We start from the raw sequence: 24,122 nt of genomic DNA, 5'->3' as shown, positions 1-24,122 counted from the left end.
TATTATTATTATTTATCGTCGGTATCTACCTCCTCTCTATTTTGTTTGTATCTTTCATCTGTAAAGTGTAAACTCTTCAAACATAATAACTTTCTTTTTTACTATAAATAATTGTGTGTGCATATTGAAAAGGACTACTTTATCAAACAACTCCATTTTTTTAATTCGTGTAAAAGAAATTATAGCGTAATCATACATACACTCAAACGAAATAACGTGGAGATGATAATATTCTTTTTACCACACACATTAACCACCAACCTAAGTCGTCCATTCTCCAAATATGCTTCGTTTGGTTTAAACGATGTCCCTATTAGTTTTTACTTTTTAGATTACATATATGATTTTCCCTTTTGGTATTATATCCAATGGGCACTATCGTCATTTACATGCTTTATGTTTGAGAGAGTCCGGTAAGGTTTTTTAAATAATGCGAATGCGGGTCCGTTCGGGACAGTCGCGGCTAAAGCGGTGGCGATGAGGTCAGCTTATGTCATGCTGACAGCCGGAGATCTCCCTATGCGTTTGCATGTTTACACATATTGAGATTCTAAAATTCCACCGATAATTTTGGAATTGGATACTAAGATTTATTTAATTATTGATGAATTATGTGAATAAATTGTGTATATTGTGAGAGATGGGAGGAGCAAAGATAGGGATTCGTCTGGTGGTGATGAGAGAGGGGGACAAAATAATCGTAATTAAGCCTCTGGTTTTGAAGTACTTAACTAGGAAAGGCTTCTCGAACCACGATAATGTTTTCTACGATGTTCAACACGTTACATGCAAGTCCAACATCGATCCAAATATTTTATTACGGTCATATATGTATAAAATATACTCTATATATAACATGCTGTATCCAAGAATAATAACAATCCAACTATTCAAGTAAGAATTTTAATTAAGAAAGTATAGTTACTCTTGGGTACTTCACCATATATGGATGTCATACACGATCAAATGGGAATACGACGGGCTTGTATAAAACCGAGATAAGATTTGGGATCACGCAGCCTAATCAGGGGCCAAAGGTAACTCGTTTTTGGAAACTTTACAAAATCGTCATTTTTGTTGGAATGTTTGTCCGTTGCCATCATTATTCACAAAAATGGACTTTCGAGATTCTCATATTCAGAGAATGAATTAAGATAAGCGTCAATTTATTTTCTTGACTGATTTGGTACATCCAATAGATCCTACCCAACTAGGGTCTAGGAGTATCCTCCTAATGCAATTCGGGAATGCCTAAGAATGGATATCGACAAACATGTTGGAATAGGAGCGACAAATCTATCCGTGAGCTTTCGAACCCATGACATGGTCATGCTCCTCTCTTTTATATTTTCGTAACTCTTCGTTTTTACGTTTTTGTCCACAGAAGACGCAGACTACGTTTTTACGTTTTTACTATATACAGTATACCTCTAAGACATTCTTTTAACTCACAAAAATTAGACATTGGTTATAACAAAAAATGTATGCTATGGAATTGGGCTCGTACAGTTGGCAGTTGCTCATGTGTAACTGTGTATACATCTTACATGCATATGTACATTTCTATGGACAAATAAAGAGAGTCATCATGTGATATGGTCTATGGCCTATGGGCACACAATATATCATCTACATATATAGTTCCTCCATTATCCCTCTAAGTGTTTTTCCCTCGTGTTGTGGGGATTGGAATTTGTGGTTAGTGTTCTTAACAAACGCAACTATTTCTCCTTTTTGTTTAATAATGTATCTATCGAAAATATTCGTACGTTTTCTTTAGAAAATATCATTTATATAAGTTGCACACTAAAAATATTTATAGAAAAACATAGCAATGATTCTGAATTACTTGATATATTCTGTTATTCCATTTTATGGAGTGGCCGAGTGGGTGCGCTTATTTATCAATGTATATCAGTATATGGACATAAAAATTAAATATAAATTAATTTCTACTCTCAAAGAGATTTACATATTTGAATACTAATAAAGCATATGCCCCTAAGCCCCTTGGCTAAGTAATAGACATATCAATTTTATTAATTAATAATATTGACAACTCAAACCACACCACCAAAGAAGAAATTATGGAACTCTTTGATCACCATCTGAAATACCCAGACAAGTCAATGGTTTCTTACAAAGTGAAAGAACAAAATATATATGTATATACATTCGAATACCAACTTGAAAACTAATGGTGTATGGACCATGCCCTGCATATATACAGATTAGTGAGACAACAATATCCATGTATATAATATATATCTACATAGTATATGAGATAGGAATGAAGGACCGGCAACAAAACAACTAATAAAAAAACAATTTTTATAAATTGAAACTAATTTTTGCTTAAAAAAGTAATTGAAACTAATTCATGTGAATATAGCTAAAATAAATTAAAATCAATGTCAAGGGGTCCGTGAAGCTGACAGTGTGCTGTAAGTTCCTCCAATCCCGTTGTCAACCTTCCTGTTTGTATAGATCCCATGAAATTTTTCTTTACAATTAAATAAAAATTAAGTGATCGGTTTCGTCCAAATATATGTTATCTTTAAAATAACAAAGGCGTGACGTTATTGTCGGTATAATAATATTCACTATCGACACTACAAGTTACCTCTCTATTGAGACCAAGGATTAACAAAATATAGACATTTAAAATATTATATCATGGTTATTAAGGATGTCTTCGTCGCTGTTATATTAAAGTTTTTTTTTTATAAAAAATCTGTTATATCAAAAATTAAAACGATAACTTCCACTCGTTTAGGTTTACTTGAATAGAATAACATATATGGTCTTGTACTACCCGTCGTTTTCGACGATGTAATATGATATGAGATTCACAAATCACGAGAATAAGGTATTTATTTTATATATGTTGTTGTTCTTCGTTCATTTCACGACTGATTCTTATATTTTAGTTTTACCGCTGATCTCATAATCGATGTGTAAAAGTCTATCCATAATGAAATAAATTATTCATATAAAATTCAGCATTATATAGAGTTAAACATAAGTGGTAAATGGTAATCTAGTGACAGAACTATTTACTTTTTGTCCAAAAAAGAAAGAAAGACAACACTACTTATTTATGGTTTTGTAGTATACATATGTGTATGACGAGGGGCATTAATGTAAATAATGAATGAAGGTCGATGAAGGGAATAAAAGAGCGAAGGGTCCTACATGGTTCTATAACGACAGCCTCACACGTCGGATTGAAAAGTCTCGGAGACACAAAATGCAATGCAACCAAATCATCTCTCATCTCTCCCTCTCTCCCGATTTCCCAAATCTTCTTTGTCTCAAATTTTCTAATCACATTCAATGAATGGTCCCTTTCTAAATTGACCAAAATGCCCTCTATTATTTTCAACGACCTATTTTATCCGCAAAGTTTTCTAATTATGTTCAGAATGATTGGTTTAAAACGTTTTATTAAAATATTGTTCGGATGATTGATTTCAAAACATTTCTTAAAAATATATATTTAAACAAACGACAAAGAATTTGTCTAGTGATTGAGTCTCGGAGACTCAACTTAATTATCTAATCACGAACTATTTCCGTTAATTTAAATGTTATATAGATTTCCGTTTTCCCAATAATGATTCTGTAAACATTTGATGGGGTTACATGCTGTTAATGGGACTCAAAACGATGAAAGAACTACATATATTGTTTGGCCTCCTATATTATAACAGTAGGAAAAAGAAGAAAAAAAAGGATGAAACTAGGGGAAAATATTATAGATAAGAGAATCCTACAAGCAAAAAGAAAAAGAAGGCACACGCACCCCACTTGCACTTGGCCATCAATGGTCAGAAATATCAAATTAGGATTTCGTAAGTAATATTGCGGCTCCGAATCTTTTTTCCTTACAATTTTATTTAAAAATTCCTTCACTTTGTAATATGTAAAATTTTACTATGTAGTTTAGGCGTACCGTGAACTAATAGATACGTATTATGTAAAATTGCGTGTGAGAGCGTCAACGGAGTTTGCGTGGGGATGTTGGAGAGAAAGTGAGAAACGTCAAAGGGTGCAACGATAACTAAATGATTTTGAATCTCAAATATGCTTAATAGACTAATAGTTAATAGTTACTTCAATTCGAGCCTCGAGGTTCGATGGTCATGTAGTTTCCCCCTCGACTAAAATTTACAATCGTTGAGGGTTTTATTTCTCTTTTTTTCTACGATCATGTAAATTTGACTTTTTCATGAAATCTAAGAAAAACATGGCTTTGTATTTGTTAGATCTGTTTACTGACATATATTTTCGTGAGATCTAATAAAACATGGCTTTGTATCTAATAAAACATGATTATGTATTTGTTATACATAAAACTAAGAAAAAATATAATTTAAGAGATAATGATTGAAAAGAATTAAATTTATTCAATTCCTATTTATTTAGAGGTTGACAGAAAATACTATTGGTTTTGAGTTATAGAAAATGGTTTAATAACAAAAATCTACATTTATAATCAAAGAAAAACTTTTTAAGATGTGTGAAACTCTAGAAAAATTCATCAACAAAAGTGGAGGGAGTAATATTTAAAAATATATAAATATATTTTTCCTTAGTTTTAAAATTAGGCTACCATTTAAGAATTTTTTTTTTCGGCATGCTGAAAATTATTTATGCATTTAAGTACGTGGCAAATATGTCGCACATCTTTTGCTAACAATATCTTATGTTGAACATTTTAAAGAACCCTTTTAGCAACAAAAAAAAAAGAAGAAAAAAAAACATTTGTAAAGAACCAGAGGAAAAGGGAAAACCCACAAATAAACGCAAAATATGGAAGAGGCGATTTCATTTATATCTGTAGTTTGGAGTAGAGTTTATTTACAAAAAAAATCAAATATTTATATTATCTGGTTCTATTCATTCTGATCTAACTACAAATTACGTTTTTCCACAGAGTCTTGATGTTATGATCGTCGTGAATTGGTAGAAATAAAATTTGAAGGAAGCAAACTTGTTTTCTCTACAACTACAAGGCTCACGTGTTAAGAACTTCATTTTTTCACGGCAATTTAGAGCTTCAGCTATTGAGCGGGTATTCTTTAATTACGTTTAGGGTACATATGATGAAACTGAAATATATATAGCCATATAGACAGGAATTAAAACTCACAATATAAGACTACGAAAGTTTAATCCTTATATAGTTAGATGAACCTAAATTCTACGTATACATAAAAACTCGTAATTGTCTCAAAGAACTACTAGACCTTCGATAGTTAAACTGCAATACATCTAAGGATATAAATTTTATATTATAAACTATATTAGTTTTCAAACGCGCGATGATGATCGTGTACAATTAACTGCCGGCCAGGATGGAAGGTTTCTTACTAATAATTCAGAGATCCAACTAAAATAATAAATATGTAATGATTTCTTAACCCTGCAGAAAATCACGTACAAGCAATCATATGCCAATGACCAGTCCAATATAGCATAACGTCTATCTAATTACGTATGTAAATAATCATATTTACAGAAGTATGCAAATAAAATCCATGTGAATTTTTTGAGTCAGCATACATTTCTACATGAAATATGAACCGAACTTTCATTATTAATCTACTATTGATCCTTTTTATCGAAAAACCATTATCCCAAGATTTATTATACGCAAGATTGATCATGTGTTTAGAAAGACCGCAAAATTTAATTTCCGCCTAGTGAAAAACTTTTAGCTCGTCTTTCTAATTTGAAAAAAATAATGAAATATTCACGTAATTCTAATTGGTTGAATTCATAGAATTACATTTTGATATACACTGTTTGATAAAAAAAATCTTGGATTAAAGCATTTTAGTTTCTAGAATCAAACAAGTATATATATATATATATATACTTTTTGTCTACAAATCAAATAAATATATTGAAAGTTCAAAGTCATCACTCATAATCGATATCGAAGTTGACTACAAATCATTTTCTATATTTAATGTATTTAAGGAGTAGCTAGGTTTTGCTTTTATTCTATCTAAATGATCTCAGTTTCTTCATTTTGAAGCTACACTTTGTCAACCTCAAAGTTGCATACCTCCTTTCTTAAAGAAACCTTTCTTTATTTTTTTGAATTTTTTACATGTATTATAGGTTGTCAAGTGCTTTTAAACGAAAAAGAAAAGGAAAAGACTTTAAGTGCTTTCAAATCTCTCTTTAATTACATTGGATTTATGCCTTCAAATTATATTGTTAGACCAAAGATATAGTATAACTGTGAGCATATGAGTATATTATACTTTCAAAATGTGATTATTATATATTATGTCTCAATGTAGCACATAAGCTTCTCGAAAAAAATATTATTGTCAGAGTTTTATTGGAATTTGTTTGTTAAAAGCATCATGTAGTCGACTATATATCAATACTTATTGTTGCATAACCTGAAAATGCGTCAGCACGCTGGATCCAAATCTATAGTATTTAAGGAATTCACAGAATATAATTCAGGACAATGTCACTATGCCTTTACAAAATATTACTGTTTGCGTTATATTTTCGTAGATACTTGGTTACATAATTAATAAATCATATTAAAAAAAATCAAATTCAAATTACTTTTACAGTTTTACATATAATCGTTTTCTATGCGAAACCTAAATATACACAGCAAGGTACTGCAGTCTGCTTATGTAAGCTTGGAAGCTGAATAAAAACCCACAAAAAGAAAGACGAATCCTTTTAGGTGAAGCAACCTGAAATATGAATTTTTTTTTAATTAGTTTTTGGAATGTGTTTTAATTGATTGCTTTTCTTAAATTTTGGTGTGGACATGAACATTGTATGGCTTTTCATGTCATATGACTGAAAAACTTAGGCTTTGATTGGTAATTTTGCGGAATGGTGGAATTGTGGAAAAAATCTTGTGGAATAGATTAAGCGACTTATAAGTCGCTTTTCTGCGGAATGACTTTTCTTTTGTATTTTTGTTAAGCAAAAACGCAGTCTGCGTTTTTTTATGTAATTTTTCATTACGCGGATTTTTGTTGATTGGCAAAAAACCTGCGGAATTGTGTTTAAAAACGCAATTCTGTCATTCCGCAGGTTACCAATCAGAGCTTTAAAAACTTATAAAAGGATGTTTTTTTTATTCTCTCACGTGTGTTGCTACCAATCCGTGTGCCAACTTTCTCTTCTTTTTTTTTCGGGAAAATGAAAATAGTTGAGCTTTTGAGAAGGAAAAAAAAAGTTGCTTCCTTGATGCTTATTCCAAACTTGAAAGACACAAGTTCCATCCTACTAAAGGTTAGACTTTCATCTTCCTCTCTGTTTTACTTTCTTTCTTTTTTCCTCTCAAATCTCAAAAAGAAGAACGAAAATTTATACTAAAGACAATCTTTATTCTCACTAGAGATTAGCATGTTAGTTTAAAATCTAGTTAGAAAAGGGGAAATTTACATAAATAAGACCAATACTTATTTCGTTTGGCTTATCTAATTGTATGTATTTTCTCAGTTTGGATTTGTTTATTTAAATTTGATTTATTTAATTTTGGTTTGGATTGGCTTACTTTGGTTTGAGAGTAAATTGATCACTCGAAAAATAAACTTCATTTCGGTTTGGTCCATTCTTGGTTTGGGTTTTATACAGTATTATGCTTTGAGGCCGGAGGCCGTAGCAGTGCGTACACCTTAGAAAGGGAAAAATGGGCAAAGTGTGGTTTAGCTTGGGCCTGTTTGAGGACTTCGGTTATGACTCAAGATTTTTTTTTAATCCTTTAAGGTCAACAAGATGTTGGCCCATTATAACTTGTTGGGTTCTTTATTTGACAACAAGAGGGAGTCTGCAAATTATTTCAATTATAAGATAGAGATTAATTGAGTACACGGTTTAACATTCAGCTGGATGAGTGAAAAAGTGTATCTTTATTCACACGTATTAATATGGCACTAGTTAAACAAATTTGAACCTTCATCCCACTTATCTCTGTAAAATTTCAAATAAAACAAACTCTTTGGCTTCAGGAACTTTTAGCTTTAGATTATTTGAAATATTTTGTAGGTTTTAGCAACAAAAAAAAAACAATTGTAGGTAAATTTAACTATCACAAGGTAATAGCGGCCAACATAAAAACCACAGTAGATGAGAATCGATCCATGACCACGGATTATATGGCGATTTCACAATAATTATCTTACGAAGAAATTGACGAAATTAGTCGGATGGTGATACAATAGTTTCAAGTATATATGGTCACTAATGAATGTCATATTACATAATGAACGTGTAGACAAAAGTAAATTTGTCGTTCATGTAGGTGAGTGTCACAAGTTTGGAACTCTTTCTCCTTGTGAGGTGGGCTTTTTCGTCTTAAAACAATAATTCCTTAAACTGAAACTTGAGGAATTAAGTCGGACGGTGGTTTAGTATCATATAACAAAATGTATGAGTATATTAAGTAGATTTTCATTCTTTAACAAAAAAGGTACGTTTTCATTCATGTAGATGAATGTCAGGACTCAGGACTCTGTAACAATTTTTGAATTCCGTACTTTCAAGCTTTTGTAACTAGCTAGACAGTGTTTTTGAATACTTAAAGTTTTCTGTAACGTAATCGTTAATAATTAGACGACAAAATTCAATAGCAACATTTTAGCCAAAAAAAAAAAAAAATTCAATAGCAACTTTTTTAATAAATGACGAATATGTTGGAGAATCAATTTTATGATGATTTTGTGTCACAGTATTTTACAAAAGTAAGTGGCAGATTTTGTGTCACACTATATGTTCGTTTAGCGGAAACAAAAAGAAAATAATAATCTGACTAATTTTATAGTAGAGTACCGAAAGATAACTTCTTGTTTTCATACAGTACGAAATAGGTTTACAATGAATTAAAACACTTTAACTATTTAAACTTTTTTTTTTGACCTCAACTATTTAAACTTTTTGAATAAGAAAAACTGCTAAAAATCCAAACCGAAGAAAAATTAGAACTGAAGATGGAAAAATAAAACGTACGAAAAGGATCAAGCAATCGTACATCACGTAAATCCTTTAAAAAAAAGATCCTCGTACATCACGTATTGATAGGTAGGTCTGATATTTTATTTATGCTTTATTAAGATAGTTGGAAATTAAATGCCGGAGTATTTTAATATCCACAGAAAAGGATTGAATCATATGATTTTGCCCAAAGACTGGATTTACTTCATATGTAGATATTTTTCAGTAGTTTTATGTAAAAAAAATCAACATGGTAGTCAGTCCATCACCTTAGCTATGAGTTTGTTTGCTTGGCAGTATGACTTTTTACCCTTTTAATAACAAGTCCATCATTTTGACTTGCCCAATATATCTGTCCTTAATTAAAACAATTCCGTTTGTGTGTAACTAACTACAATATTAATTGATGATGATGCCGTGTCGCTAATTCGTTTTAGGGTGGTCCAAGTTAATGCAATAACTATAACTCTATAAGGTTATACAACAAATGTTTCTTGTTGTTCACATATCAACAAATGTTTCTTGTTTGAGGTGCTTGTATATATGAAATAAAGTTTTATATATCTATTCGATAGTAAACACTTTGTATATTTTAGAAAATAGGATAACACTTAACTAGGGAGAAAAAGCTGCCACCTAATCATTTCGTAACAATTTGAATCGATAAATATAAAGTTTAGGTGGTCCATGTCTTCCAGGTTTAATATCTTGTCTCACAATCGTAGCCTTATCGCTACGCCAATCATTCATTTAAATGTATGCTCAGAAATTTGTGATTGAGCAAGTCGAAGATAATACTCTAGGCCATCATTCATGCATGGTTTATTAAATCTTGATTTGTAATACAGTTAAAGTGAAATGAAGACACCGTGGGATAAAAAAGCAGGTGCAATGTAGTTGACGAAAAGAAAAAAACTTATTATTAAGATTAATTATCATTACTTGATAGAAAAAATATGAATTCTAATAGGAAAGTAAATTGTAATGAGTAATGACAATTGTTAAATGCAATTATACAATTTAGATATATTATCTTCGTAAAAAACATTCATGCCCCCATTTTATATGATTAGTACGAGACAGATGTCTCATGTCTCTTCTTTCGAATAGAATACAACAGATAAATGTGTTCATATCTATTATTAATTATATATTATTATGTAAATGGGAAAACTACACGTAGCTAGTGATTTGTAAAATCAGTCAATAAATATTTCAAAATTGTTGGAGTAGAAAACCGATCGTCGAAAGTCGACAGACGACAGACGACAGACGAGTACGAGATCTGACAGTGGCCGAATTAGAGGGGCATAAGGACAGAAACAGTCAGAACGGTTACATATGTATTGAAGTTCAAAACTATTATTGCTTTCAAATAATAAATATACTAAAGCAAAAAAAAAAATTCATATTTTCTTTCGTTGCAGATATTTTGTTTTGGTCTACGATTGGGAAGATTTCAGAACTTAATTGAGATATTAATTGGAATGGGATCTTACGAACTTTTTGTTTAAGAGACATCTTAGGAGGGTTTTTTTTAAACATCTATTTTATTAATTAGGCCAGATTGTAGGAAGTCTTTATGATTGAACTAATGATTACATATTTACCACACAGAACAATGATGATTGCATGATATATGATGATACATTTCATTATTTAGTAAGCTAAATGAATTGAACACAACAACAATTAATTGGTTGGAAAGTGAAGAAAACAAACACGTTGACGAATAAGAACAAAGAAAATAAGAATAAATATCGCCACGTCACAGAAAAAGTCTAAAAAGCAAAAACCTGCCTTTGCCTTTACCTGATGAAAAGGAAAATATGAGATGTGTTAACGTTCAATGCATCAATCTTCAAATTGTTTTTTTGGGTGCTTTCTTCCACTTCTCCATACGTATTCCATAAGTCTTATGAGCGTTCACAACTACAATTACAAATCTTTAAGTATCAGCTAGCAACGTAGTCTATTTGTCCATATGTAGTATTATATATTTTTCACTGATAAACAAATTAGTTTTGCCAACCATGATTGTTTTGTTGTAGTTCCTTCATCCTTACAACAGATATATGTCCACGACTTATGGTATATATAAATTTATAGTTATTTCATAAAATTTATAATTGTTTTAAAAAAATATAAAAAGACAAAAAAATGATATATATTGTAACAACGAAAAAATGAGATATATTTGTCCATAGGTTTGGGATACCCCAGGTTAAAAAAAAAAAAAAAAAGCATGGAGATGGGGTAATTGGAATGAGGTGTTCTAGTTCTAGCCTACTAGCCTTCTAGGTGTATCCAGAAGACAATAATTGTATGGGTACGTGTGGAATCTTCTGACCACTTGACCACAATTCTTTGTGTCTGAAACATATGTATCAAGTTCTAATGAAATTATATAGAAAACCCCACGTTTATTATTGGGCCCTTCAAACTTTTGAGTCATTATTTCTGTTTTTGTATAGTCATTTCCATTTTTAACTTGAGCGTGACTCTCCACCTTGATATTATTTTTATCCATATATAGGTAAATATACACCATATTTTTTTCTTGGGCAAGGTTATTTCATTCAAATACAATCATGCGAAAGGAATACCACAAACTCCACAAAAATGGTAGGTTCATAAAAATCCTTTAAAACAGTAGCGGAGGTAGCCAATAGGAAACAAAAACACTAGAAAAATGTAAATTCAAAGTACGGACAATATAGCCGAAACCCATTTTGCGAAAGAAAAGAGACGTGCCAAAGGCTGAATGTAGCACATATAGCATATGATTGACACTAGTACTTTCACAAGAAACTGTTTTTTTTTTTTCATGCAAACCTCTAAAAAGAAAATTGTTTAAAGTCATGATTGCTTGTGAAAGGAATAATTATAGTCGGATATCTCAACTCTGTTAAAATTTGCATTAAGATATAAATTTGTCAGTAATTTAGACAATAACGATTTGTCGAAAAAAATCAAAAAAAGTTTTTAAAAAACCAGTGGAGATTTTTGACGGTTTGCCTCTAAGGTGGATTATGGGCAACCCGCAATTTAATTTGTTAGTTGTTAGCAATTTAATTCAATTTGTATTTAAGTAATTAAAAAATAGTGTCTTATTTTTATATTTTTTTTGTTGAAGCGAAAATCCCCTCCATATAATGTTTGCTATGGTAAAAAAAAAAGCCAGTCTATTATCACAGCTGATCATTCTCGCCCAACTAACTTTTCTTAGTTAGAAATGAATAGGATATAGATTATAGAATCCCGTATTGTTTTTCAGCCTAACTTTTCTTAATCTATATTCAACTTACCAATGTATTTACGTCCCTAAAACATCCTATTTGAGAAACAAAGAGTATAAATTTTTACTTAAGATTCGAACTATATATGACGTATAGGTTTGCTTGTTATCTACAATGAAAATTTTGCAATCCCACATTTTATTCAAGTATGGTAATTGCCATTATCTTTTTATATGTACATATATATAAATCGATAATAAGAAGTCGTTATCAAATACAGGAACCTGAGAATGGGTCTATTTGATTGATTCTATTGAGAAAAGATGATTAGCTCACGAAAACATTAAAAACGAGAAAAATGAGTTTTAGGAGATAGAATCGATTCAATCATTACCTGCTTACAGTACTGGCTCTCTCCCCCTCCCCTCTTTACTATTTGCTTTCATATTTCGCCATTCACTTTCATTCTATCCTTGACTAATAATCCTAATAAAAATGACCATAGTTTATTAATTAGAACGACCCATTTTCAAGATATCTATAAGACTATAATTTTTGACCCATCCTTTGAGGCAGAAGGAAAATGGAACATCCGTTTGATTATATTTGCTTCATATACTTACCATTTATGGTTATATAACTGTCCATTAACTTCAGCGGATAAGTTTGTAAATTTCCATTAAAAATTTTAAATATGTTGTATGGGGTTACTGAGAAACTACGTAGACGACAAAACACGTACTTTATACATGCAAATTTGTCTTGCAATATGCCAATATGTACTAATTACTATATGAAATTTATAACGCACATTGAACAACTTTTGTTACAGTTAACATTTTACCCCAAAAAGATAAATTTTTACATTTCTGAATTCTCTTTCTAGAATATTTTTGTTTATTTATATGTATGATTGGAATTCCTCTAGAAAACACCATTCTTACGACTATTTATATAATGAGTGATACACGCAAGTAATATGTGGAATTCGTATTTTTATGTCTTAAATAGTTAGCACTTTGGCCATATATATGAGTAATAGTTATATCAGCCATTTTTAAGCTTCTACAAAATCGCATTCTCGTTTTTTATATTGCTTCAATTAATGTTTGATAACATAGTAATTCAGACTCGATCCGTTTATGTAATTTAATAGGTGTAATAGCTGACTTTCCAGAAGAAGATAGTATTCAAGGAAACAAAATTGTGACTGTGGTAGAAATGAATTAATTAACCTGATTTAGTCTTCGTTCTGAGTATATAGCCGATGTTCCATGATTTTGTTGTTGTAAGAAGTTTAATGTAATCAAGAGCTGGATATGGATTTGAGTGACGGATTTCACTTGCATATTGTCACCCGACCAACTAATATTAGCAACTTAACTATTACAAATGTGTATGATTTCAACAACTTTATATGATTCATTTAAAAAAAAAACAATGAGTCATTAGCTTATCTCCTATTTTCATGGATCGAGATCAATAAAGATACAAACAAAACTTCTGTTCTTCTGGCTAATATAGATTCAATTGACCGATATCATAATAATGATATAATTGTATTTATTTAGTAAATTCTTATCAATTCGCTAACATATCATCGATAGGTATCTATCATTGAATCTATATGTAGCGTAGCTATATAAATGTATGTGTGTGTAAAGCTAGATTCGTATGAACCGATAGAGATCAGAAAACGATAGGATCGGATGGTTTAATTTCGCCCACATGATTGTCATTAATTTTTCTTATATGTGGTAGCAACATACACAGATTTATTTTAACCAAACAAAATACACAGATTTATATGCATACATCATTTATCAATGTGGGTCACATAGGTGCTTGAATTATTGAGGTTTGATCAGCCGATTATATTTCTTTTCTTAGTTTGGGTTAATTCTTTAAGTGAGCAAATATCCATTGTAGAATTCTTTTTAAAATATAGTTCCATTTATAATATTCCCATTTAAAAAGTGGATGGATCAAAATTGAAAAGTTAACAAAAATGTATAATTTATAACTGATTTTGACTAAAAACAAAATATTAATCATTAACACATATTGTTAAAAGAATGTAATCGATTAATTAGAATGTATAATTCTGTTTTGTATTAGTCTATAGTCGAACCATCTAGTCCTAAGTAATAAGATAATATACAAAAAAACTAGCATATAAAATTGGATAAAATATAATCGGTGTTTGGGAGAAAACTATTTTACCAATTAAAAGTAATACATAGTACTCTTTCATTTCAAAATAGTTGATGTTTTAGCAAAACAAAAAAGTTGTTTTATTTTAAGTGATTTTAAATTTTAAATACAAAATTATTCAGTTAGCTATGTTTGATGACCATTTGTAATTTTTAGCTTGTCTATTTAGAAAAAAATAAATGTTTATTTTGAAACAGAGTATCCATTTTTAAAGTTCAATTCAAGATTACATCTTGATGTATGAAAATAAAGAGTACAGAATAGTTAGGGGAATGTGATTGCAAATCCGCAAGAACAGCATATGGGAACGTACGTGAACCAAAAACATATTAGGTACCAATCAATGAAAGAAAATGTAAGATATATATACCAACAATAGTTTCAGTAATCTGTACAATGAGAGATGGAGAAATAAGGTAGAGGAGAACCACAAAAGTGGCACCTCTCATATTTTTATAAATTTGGGACCAAAATTAAAAAAAAAATATGAGAGAGAGAGAGAGAGAACGCATAAGAACAAGCAGGACTTAACAAACCCATGATCATTGTTATCATTCGCCTACCACGTCACTCCTCTTTTGTCCATTTCTTCCCACTTTTAATATCTGTTTTAACTTGCCCTCGAAAAATGGAGAATTGTTTCGTACTTTTTTCGAAATATTTTGATTCCTTTCATCATAGATATTGGAAAAAACGAAAGAAGGAAATGTACATTCAACCAATCTCTGAATACTGATGGATATTTACTACATTAGACATTTACCAAAAGCAGAGAGAGAGAGAGATGCCTAGTCAGCATATGATGACGTGGCTTATAGCTCTCGTGTGTCTCTACAAACTCTAAAGAAACGGCTAAAAGTGGAAGCGTTTGGAGAGGTCACGTGATTTGCACAAATTTTTCATTCCCATGCTATTATTAATTACGCTTCTCCCGTAACGCATCATTTTTTTCTTGTTTAGTACCTTAATTAATTAGTTAAATAATCACGCGCGACGCTCTCTTTTGACGCGTGGAGGTGTGCCCAAAAACATGCATGATTTATCGTTTTCTTTTTGTACAAGGAAAAAAACCGTGTGCTTCTAAACAAAGAGAAATCTGATCAGGAGATGTGAATGTGTTGTTTTCTTCTTATTCTTTTCTTTCTAATTTGATTAATCATTAAAAATACCATAATTTTAAAGAAATCGGCGTCCATTTTCTGCGTATAAATGCTCTCACCTATAAATTTCATTGGAATAAATTTCAACCTAGTCATCATCCTAGATTTCTAGCTGTTTTAGACCTTAATCAATTTTACCTAGACTCCTTTATATTAAATTGATCCCATCTGTATCATTAACTAATTATATAAAGAGAATACAGACAAAACAATTAAATTCATTGTAAGCAAATATGAAATTGATTAGCCGATGATTAATCCTACTATTCTATGTTACTGTAAACTAGGTCTATAATTATTGTGTTCATTCAATAGATTGATGGATCTTTTGGAACGTCCAATTCATATTTGAAATTTGTTTTTAAAAAGGAATCACTTGGTAGCACTACATAGAAATTATACAAATCGCATTGTAATCTAGTGATTATTCCCACTATGTTGGTTGATGTTGGGTAGACTTTTGGTCACCATGATATTCATCTATCGTCTATAAAGTTCAAACTTACTATGGAATTAATCTGATTTTTGAAAGCTAGTTAAAGAAGAAGGCGTGAAGAAAATGAAATTGTGGAAGAGGACGTAAGCGCACGCGCGTGTGAGATGCGAGTGGGGAAGAAAAGGAGTATAGAGTTTAGTGAATGATAAAATGCAACGCTACCTACTAGTTTCTCCACTTGTCATGCAACCAGGCTGAGTTCGTTTCCCCTTTTCGATATTTTTTTTTTGTTATTTATTCTACTCAACACGTTACACGCTTCAAATAACTCAAAATAAAAATTAAAAATATTTTGACTAGTATGGTTATTTTGGAGCTATATATAAACCACCTGAGGCTCATTAGTTTCCTCCATGAAATAAAAAGAGGCAACTCGGAGAGAGAGAGAAAGAGAGAGAAAGAGAAAACTTTAGGGCTTCAAAAACTGAGACCCTTTAGAAATCTCTGTACGGGAAAAGCTTCTTCTAGGTGTTTATAGAGAATGGGCATCATGATCAATCACCATTTGCTCGCTATCGTATTCGGCGCCTTAGGTAATGTTTTAATGATATATACACACAATCAAATTCAAGTTTCTTCCTTAGCTTTTCTCGTTTCCTTCTCTCATTTTTTTTACTTGTTAATATATTGTATAACTAGTCGTACCAGTTATTAGAACGGGGATATATATAATAAAGAATTTGCAGCAGCATCTATAATGTTGCAACTCCGTATCTAAGGTTTGTTTTCAATATTATAAACGATAAGTACGGTTCCATTGTATTAGTAAGATGTGAACTAAAAAACGAAGTATATACTAAGAAATGAAATTTAGTATTATGGAGAGTTCATCGTGACCCACCTACCTATATATGTATATATCTCAAACAGTGCTTCTAGATTTCTCTTCGTTTACAAAACTAGACGAGTCATTTGGGATCATAGATGATCTTATAATTATGTAATAAAAAACTACCAAAAAAGTACATCAATAAGAAATTAAGCTTTACAAATTAAAATCGTCACGCATTGTTGTCCATATACTCGGTACGTGTAGTGCGGTTAATGCAGCAATTTAATTCCCTGTTGAGGTTGGTTAGAGAACTCGGGTTGATTCATTTACTTATGTCTCCAGAAAACTAGAAGCCTTTTAAAACAATCAACTCATTTGTTTATTGTGTTTTTTTTTTAATGAATTTACAGGAAACGCAATATCCTTCCTCGTATTCCTCGCTCCAGTGTAAGTAATACAATTTATTAAATATTATTTTAGCGGAAGATATTGGTTATTTGAAAAATATATAGGAATAATCTGAGAATGATTAGCTAAGAAATTTTCTCTGATTTTTGCAGGCCAACGTTTTATAGAATATACAAGAAAAAATCGACGGAAAGTTTCCAGTCTCTACCGTACCAAGTGTCGCTATTTAGCTGCATGCTATGGCTATACTACGCATTAATTAAGCAAAACGCTTTTCTCCTAATTACCATCAACTCCTTCGGCTGCGTCGTGGAGACCCTCTACATCGCCATGTTCTTCGCTTACGCCACCAAGGACAAAAGGGTAATTTTAATAACCTTTCCGCTAAGGTAATAATTAAGCATGAATAATGGTGAATTATGGGCTCTAAATGTTTCTCTAATGCATGCGTTGCAGATCGCGGCTATGAAGTTGTTCATAACGATGAACGTAGCTTTCTTCTCGTTGATTCTAATGGTTACACATTTTGTGGTTAAAAGTCCTACCCTCCAAGTCTCTGTCATCGGCTGGGTTTGCGTTGCCATCTCTGTTTCTGTCTTCGCTGCCCCTCTAATGATCGTGGTAATTAGCTATGCGTTTTTTATCCAATTTAATTTATCTTAAACTAACTAGCGGGCTAATTAAATATTAAATCCTTTAATTTGTTGTTAAAAAGGCGCGTGTAATAAAGACAAAGAGTGTGGAATTCATGCCCTTCACGCTTTCTTTCTTCCTCACTATAAGCGCCGTTATGTGGTTCGCTTATGGCTTATTCCTCCACGACATATGCATAGCTGTAAGCACAATTTTCCTTTTTATGTTTACCATTTCTTAAATTCCATATTTTTGGTTAAAAAACAGTTTACTAATTACTTTTATATTGGTTTGTTTGTAGATTCCAAACGTGGTGGGATTCATACTAGGGATGGTGCAAATGGTTTTGTACGGAGTTTACAGAAACTCAGGGGAGAAATTGGATATTGAAAAGAAGGTTAATACATCAGACCAACAACTTAAGAGTATTGTCGTGATGAGTCCGTTAGGTGTGTCGGAAGTGCACCCAATTGACGTGAAGATGACTGAGTCGGTGGACCCACTGCCTGACGCGGTTCATCATCATGAAGAAGAACCATCCAAAGTTACGAAAGAGGAGGAACCGTCACTTGAAGACGGAAAGTGCCCACGTGGAGACTGCCCGTCTTGAATCTGTTTCTTAAGTGTCAATAAATCCCAAATATCTCTCTCTCTTTTTCTCTCTCTCTCTCACTCTCTTGGCTCGTCGGCCGGCCAAAGGAAGAAATTGTATCGGTTGTTTGTTTCCATTTTTGTTTCGTTTCTTATTTATTTATTATGGATGTCCTTACTTTGCATAAAGTTTTGTGTTTCAAATTTTATCCTTTTTTTTAATAGTGAACATATTATCTTTGTGAAGTTTTATACCTATAGTTGTGTGCTCTTACAAAATTTGCTATTATAGACCGCAGCCACTAGCTAAACTACTTCTATAAATAAGCTATTTGACCACTTTTTTTCTTTTGGTTATGATTACATTTGTCTTTAAAATGTCGCCGTCAATTAGAAAACGAATGGTTTCGTACCACTGACGACATATTGTTCATTGATTTTGAGGATTAACAACTTTATACAAAGTATTTTTTTTCAGGTCAGCGATGAAAAACTTTAATAAGAGAAATTACTTAAGTAGCCGCAAGTATATATAAGTAATCCTACTAAATTCTTCCAAGATTAAATAAGCCTCTGGTGGTTTATACAGTATATAACTCTTTTGAAAATAAATGAATAAATTTTGAAGACGTTCCAATGTTTTTTCTTTTTGACGTCAAGACATACGTTCGAGGTTTAAATAAAGACTGTCTGCTAGCTAATACGTAATTCATGTGAAAGGTGTAACGTGTGCACAGTGCCAAGCAGAATTACATCATCAGTAACTCAATGGAGTAAGTGACAATCAATCTATGTATGTACTTTAGTTGCTCATTGAAAATAGAGTTATAGCGGCAAAATGCAGTATTTTTTAATTGTCGCAAAAAAGAATTTAATATTATATGATTATACTATCTCGAGTATTTAAAAAAATTTTAAAATTATTTTTGCCAATATTTATAAAAGGTCTTTAATTTTCAAAAAGAACAATATGTAAATTTGTTAATCAACTTATATATTAAATGATAGCGACATAATCCGACAAAAAAATATTTTATGGCAAAATTCGACTAATAAATAAAAGCGGTTTATGACAAGTTACTCGTAATTTATAGATTCAAAATAATCATATATTCTTTTTAGACTAACCTTTTCTTTACTTAAAATACAACTAAAAAACCACGAATTTTCGAGTAAGGGATAGATCCTCCAAATATTTAGAGGTCATAGAAAGTCATTCACAGAGAAAAAAAATTAAACATAGTAGAAAAATAAGAAATCAATCTAAATAGAGTATACTGTCAAAAAAAGAGTACACTGTCAAAAGTAAAAAGAATAAAAAAAGGTCCCGACAAAAAAACTTGATAAGACCAGCCATAAGCTAACTATCCTTAAAATTATTGTCTGATTGCGAGGGCATGTGACCCACGTTGTCCGAAACTACGCGAGTGTGGACATTAGCCACACCACAGAAACACAGAAGAAAAGGAGTGTCGAAACACAAATCTTTGGATCTTTGCAAATTCAATCATCCATCAGACGTCCACATTGCCACATGTGACACATCAAAAATCTCTTTGTCAAAAAACAAAAATAGAAAGTCTACAACAATTTACATGAACATCAACTCTCCAGTATCTTCAATTAGAGTTTGGTTATTAAAAGAGTCATCTTTTTTTTTTTCCCATATTGCAACATCACATATAATGTACAGCAACTCTTCATCCCAATGTTTTTTTCTTTTCTGTTCTCTCTTTTTTTTTTTTTTTTTATCTATGTTTCAGAATAAATGAGAGTTTGAGAAATAAGAACAAAAAAAAGGGTTAAGACCCAAAACGGCTCTACCCGGTGCTGTTACTCTCTGAGGTTCCTTGCTCGCTTTGTCTACGTTTCTCCCTCAAACTCTCTCCCCACATCTTAGCCTCTGCAACTGCACGCTCCCTATTGATATCTCGGTTCAAAATCCGAGCTGTCTCTCTCGGCGAATCTTCCTTCTCGGAACCTTCTAGATCGAATTTACTTCCCGAACCACCTCCTTCATCGTTCTTTGTTATTAACCTTCCCCCTCTTTCATCACGGTTTCTCCTACTGTCATCTTTGTTTGGATCATAAGCTTGGTTTGCAAGATAGGAGAGTGCAGTGACCACATCTGCTATGAGAGGACGTGTAGCCGCCTGCTCTTGGATGCACATTGAAGCCACAGCTAATGCTTGGTATAGTGCACGCGTTGGAAACCGACCCTTTAACTTAGGATCCGCCAGTTTTATAAACTTTCGCCTGTCGTTGAACAATGGCCGAGCCTGTTAACACCAAAAAGTTCTCAATTGTTTTTGCTTGAAAAACCAAAAAAAAAATTCAAACTTTTTGCATAAGAGAATGAGAAACTGAAAGTAAAAGTGGATGATGATGATGATGAAGAATGTATTTACCCAGGCCACCAGGTTTTGTTCTCCATGAGGCATCTCACTATCTATTGCTTTTCTACCAGTAATGAGCTCGAGAAAAACCACACCAAAACTGTAGACATCTGATTTTACTGTCAACTGACCGGTCATTGCGTACTCGGGAGCACAATAACCATAAGTGCCCATGACTCTAGTGGAGACATGAGATTTGTCTCCTGTTGGTCCGAGTTTAGCAAGCCCAAAATCAGAAAGCTTTGGGTGGAAACCCTCATCGAGTAAAATGTTTGATGACTTGAAATCTCTATAGATAACCGGAGGGTTTGCCTTATCATGCAGGAATTCCAAACCTTTTGCTGCACCAGCAGCTATCTTCATTCTCATGTTCCAGTCTAAGGCCTCCTTATCCGGTGGAAGATCTGGGGCGGTAAGGAAAATATTTAATAAGTTTATGTGTTAGTGGCTGTCAAACAAAAAAACCAGCAACTACTACTTCTCAACTTAAGCCAAGATGAATAATTTATAGGTGATACAATATAATAAAGAAACAAATGAATGAAGAATCTGCTAAAGTTAGAGTTGACATTGACTACGAGTCTAAGATCAGAAAGAATCTTTTGGTTTTGATATTGACTAAGATCACAAAGAATCTCTGGGGTCCAAAAATGGTTACAAGATCAGAAAAGTGCGGGTGATTTACCATGGAGGTGATCTTCCAGTGATCCTAAAGGCATAAACTCGTAAACCAAGAGGCGTTGATCTCCATCAGCACAGTAGCCAATAAGGTTGACTAAGTTGGGATGATGAAGAAGGCTGAGCATAAGAACCTCTACCAGAAATTCTCTGTTACCCTGTAGACCATTCCTGTCCAATTGTTTAACAGCAACAACCTGACACAGATGAAGAAAAACATAGATCAGAGGTAAAACACCATCAATGTATGCCAAATAAGCAAGCTAACTTACTGATCTGTAACACTAACATAAATGTCGAACTGTTCACCAAGTATGCAAAATTCATATTAACCTATATAACAAAGCCAGCCATTTTTTTAACACTGTAATATAGCCTTGTACTATTGGAAGATACCGAGCAGAGTCTTGCACATCCATTTCCTATCAATTTCATTATTCAAGCAAAAAGATGAAAGCCAAGGGAGCACCACGACCTTAACTTATACTCTCTTCGTTTCACAAAGAGTGTCCTTCTAAAAATAGAAATGCGATGTAATTTCCTGTAATTCAATCAAAAGCAAAAGAAACTACCTGACCGGTGCTGTCAAGCCTTCCTTTGTAGACACGTCCGAAACCACCTTCGCCTAAGAAAGTGTCAGGATGGAAGTTCATAGTTGCAGCAGCGAGCTCACGGAAAGCAAATGTATGAGCAGCAATTTGTCCAAGCCCATCCCTTGGAAGCAATAACTCCCTTTTTGACCCTCCATTGCTCTTTGAGCTAAGCTTCTCCCCACCTGCAACCATCATCAAGACCAATCAATTTACCAAACGCATCCACAGTCTTCTAATACCTCATACCAGCCTAAACTCCAAGAACAAGCATAAAACTTGCATTAATGTCTTAAGGGCACAACTCCTCAACTAAACAAATCTAAGATCCTGATCTTGATTCAGTAGGATCATGTGATCCTGATCATCCACAAGGTTCCAATTCATTTCAAAGACACAAACTTTACACTGAGAACGAACTTGAGAATTCCCAATCAGATCAAAACAAGTGAAATTGAAGCAAAGGATCATGATTCTCATTCATCTCAGGCCAAGAAATCCAATCACAGTGGAATCAGAACATGCCCAATAAGCCTAAAACATCTCACAAGTTGTTAAAACTTATAACCAGAGTAAATAGTGATGAGATCAAGTCAAGATCAGATTACCAGATCTTGGGAGCATGTAACCATAGAGGATAGCAAATAAAACAAATGAGAAATCATGATTCAATAAAAAAAAACCTGAAGGGAGTCCAGATATGTTATTGGATACTGTCGGTTGGGATTGTTTCTGACCCTTGGATTCCTCCACTGGATTCAGCGTCTCATCGTCACTCGAATCAAAACACGAGAAACAGCCCATCTCCACTCAATTTTCTCAAGGGAAGAATTAAGGAGTAATCAAAAACTACAAAAATCCTTGAATCCTATACTGAGAAAGGAACGAATGGAAAAAGAAAACGAGAAATCCAGAAACTTTTGCTATACCCAGAAAGAAAGGAGGGGAATTGAGATTCCAGGTACCAAGAGAAAGAACCAACTTTTGTTCAGATTCGAACTGGAAAAAAAACGAATTGGAGTTTGGAGAGAGAGAGAGAGAGAGATGAAGCAGCTTCTTTTGTCGTCCACGAGTGTTCACACTATTACCATTTGCAAATTAACAACAATGACGCGTTGCGGAAACTCAGTAAATCCTTCATTCCTTTAACTTTTTCGTTGACGATAATCTTCAATCCAAGCAATAAACTTCGTTTTCTTTTAGTCAAATCAAACAAATAATAAGCTTCTTTATACAGCTGAAAAAAAAATACAAAAATTCTTTTAATACAAAAATTTTAATTTTCTAAATACAGTTATTTGCTTGGGTCAATAAAAGCACAACAAACTTTGCTCTCAGATTTGTTTCTCTTTATACAATGTGATAAAAACAGAACTTTCCTGTTTTATATACTAAATATTAATTATTATTTACCTAAACTGCTAAACATAAGGATAAAATAATTAAATTTGCATAGAATATTGAAAATATTAGTCAATTCTGAAATAAATAAATTAATCCTAAAATCATCACTTATTATAAAACAGGTTAAGTATTTTTTTGTCATTTTCTAGATGTGTTATCACAGTGACAGATAATTATATCAATATTATTGTTATTAATTATAGAAAAGGAAAGAAGATGTTACAAATGGCACAGACGATGGATGACAAATATAATTTACAAAAACGGTAATTAATTGTTAGAGATTATATTGTACCAATTTTAAAATTATGATGGCAAGTTTGTTGTGTGTATTTCTATATGTGGCAAACATCTATTTCCATCAACAACTAGATATCGTTTTCATCCAATACAGATTTGCAAGAATATTGATAAAATCATCATTACAAAACTATCTTATATGGATTCACTCGAAACTCGAAAGCATGACCCTCCAAAAATAGGCGTATGCCAATGCTATTGCTAGCACATAATACAGATATATAGATCATAATTTTTTTTAGAGAATAATTAAAAA

General features: G+C 32.2%; 2 protein-coding genes across 2 annotated transcripts; one reads left to right on the top strand and one right to left on the bottom strand.

Moving 5' to 3' along the window:
• The first annotated feature begins 16,447 nt into the window (after positions 1 to 16,447).
• On the top strand, positions 16,448 to 18,754 carry LOC18016760 (bidirectional sugar transporter SWEET15). The gene is given in 7 exon segments (XM_006399742.2): positions 16,448 to 16,627; positions 17,277 to 17,313; positions 17,427 to 17,637; positions 17,731 to 17,895; positions 17,990 to 18,109; positions 18,209 to 18,493; positions 18,495 to 18,754. Coding segments are annotated over 7 exon segments (906 nt in total). The 5' UTR covers positions 16,448 to 16,575; the 3' UTR covers positions 18,531 to 18,754.
• A 1,286-nt stretch (positions 18,755 to 20,040) lies between these two features.
• LOC18016759 (serine/threonine-protein kinase PBS1) lies at positions 20,041 to 23,234 on the bottom strand. The gene is made up of 5 exons (XM_006399741.2): positions 22,846 to 23,234; positions 22,145 to 22,347; positions 21,580 to 21,769; positions 20,907 to 21,298; positions 20,041 to 20,777 (listed from the first exon to the last, which is right to left on the bottom strand). The coding sequence occupies exons 1-5, from the start codon at positions 22,964 to 22,966 to the stop codon at positions 20,319 to 20,321; spliced, it is 1,365 nt and encodes a 454-aa protein (XP_006399804.1). The 5' UTR covers positions 22,967 to 23,234; the 3' UTR covers positions 20,041 to 20,318.
• Between the last annotated feature and the right edge of the window lie 888 nt (positions 23,235 to 24,122).

The sequence above is a fragment of the Eutrema salsugineum genome, unplaced genomic scaffold, assembly GCF_000478725.1.
Source record: "Eutrema salsugineum unplaced genomic scaffold, Eutsalg1_0 scaffold_2, whole genome shotgun sequence".
In the NCBI taxonomy this organism is placed as follows: domain Eukaryota; kingdom Viridiplantae; phylum Streptophyta; class Magnoliopsida; order Brassicales; family Brassicaceae; genus Eutrema; species Eutrema salsugineum.
The sequence above is the reverse complement of the archived record's forward strand: the minus strand, read 5'-3'. Positions and strand labels throughout refer to the sequence as shown.

Bases quoted from the DNA above. Each gene is read 5' to 3' on its own strand.
- LOC18016759 (XM_006399741.2), bottom strand. From the start codon at position 22,966: ATGGGCTGTTTCTCGTGTTTTGATTCGAGTGACGATGAGACGCTGAAT. The intron at 22,348-22,845 runs GTTTTTTTTTAT...TGATGGTTGCAG, and splicing joins CATATCTGGACTCCCTTCAG to GTGGGGAGAAGCTTAGCTCA. The intron at 20,778-20,906 runs GTAAATACATTC...TGGTGTTAACAG, and splicing joins AACAAAACCTGGTGGCCTGG to GCTCGGCCATTGTTCAACGA.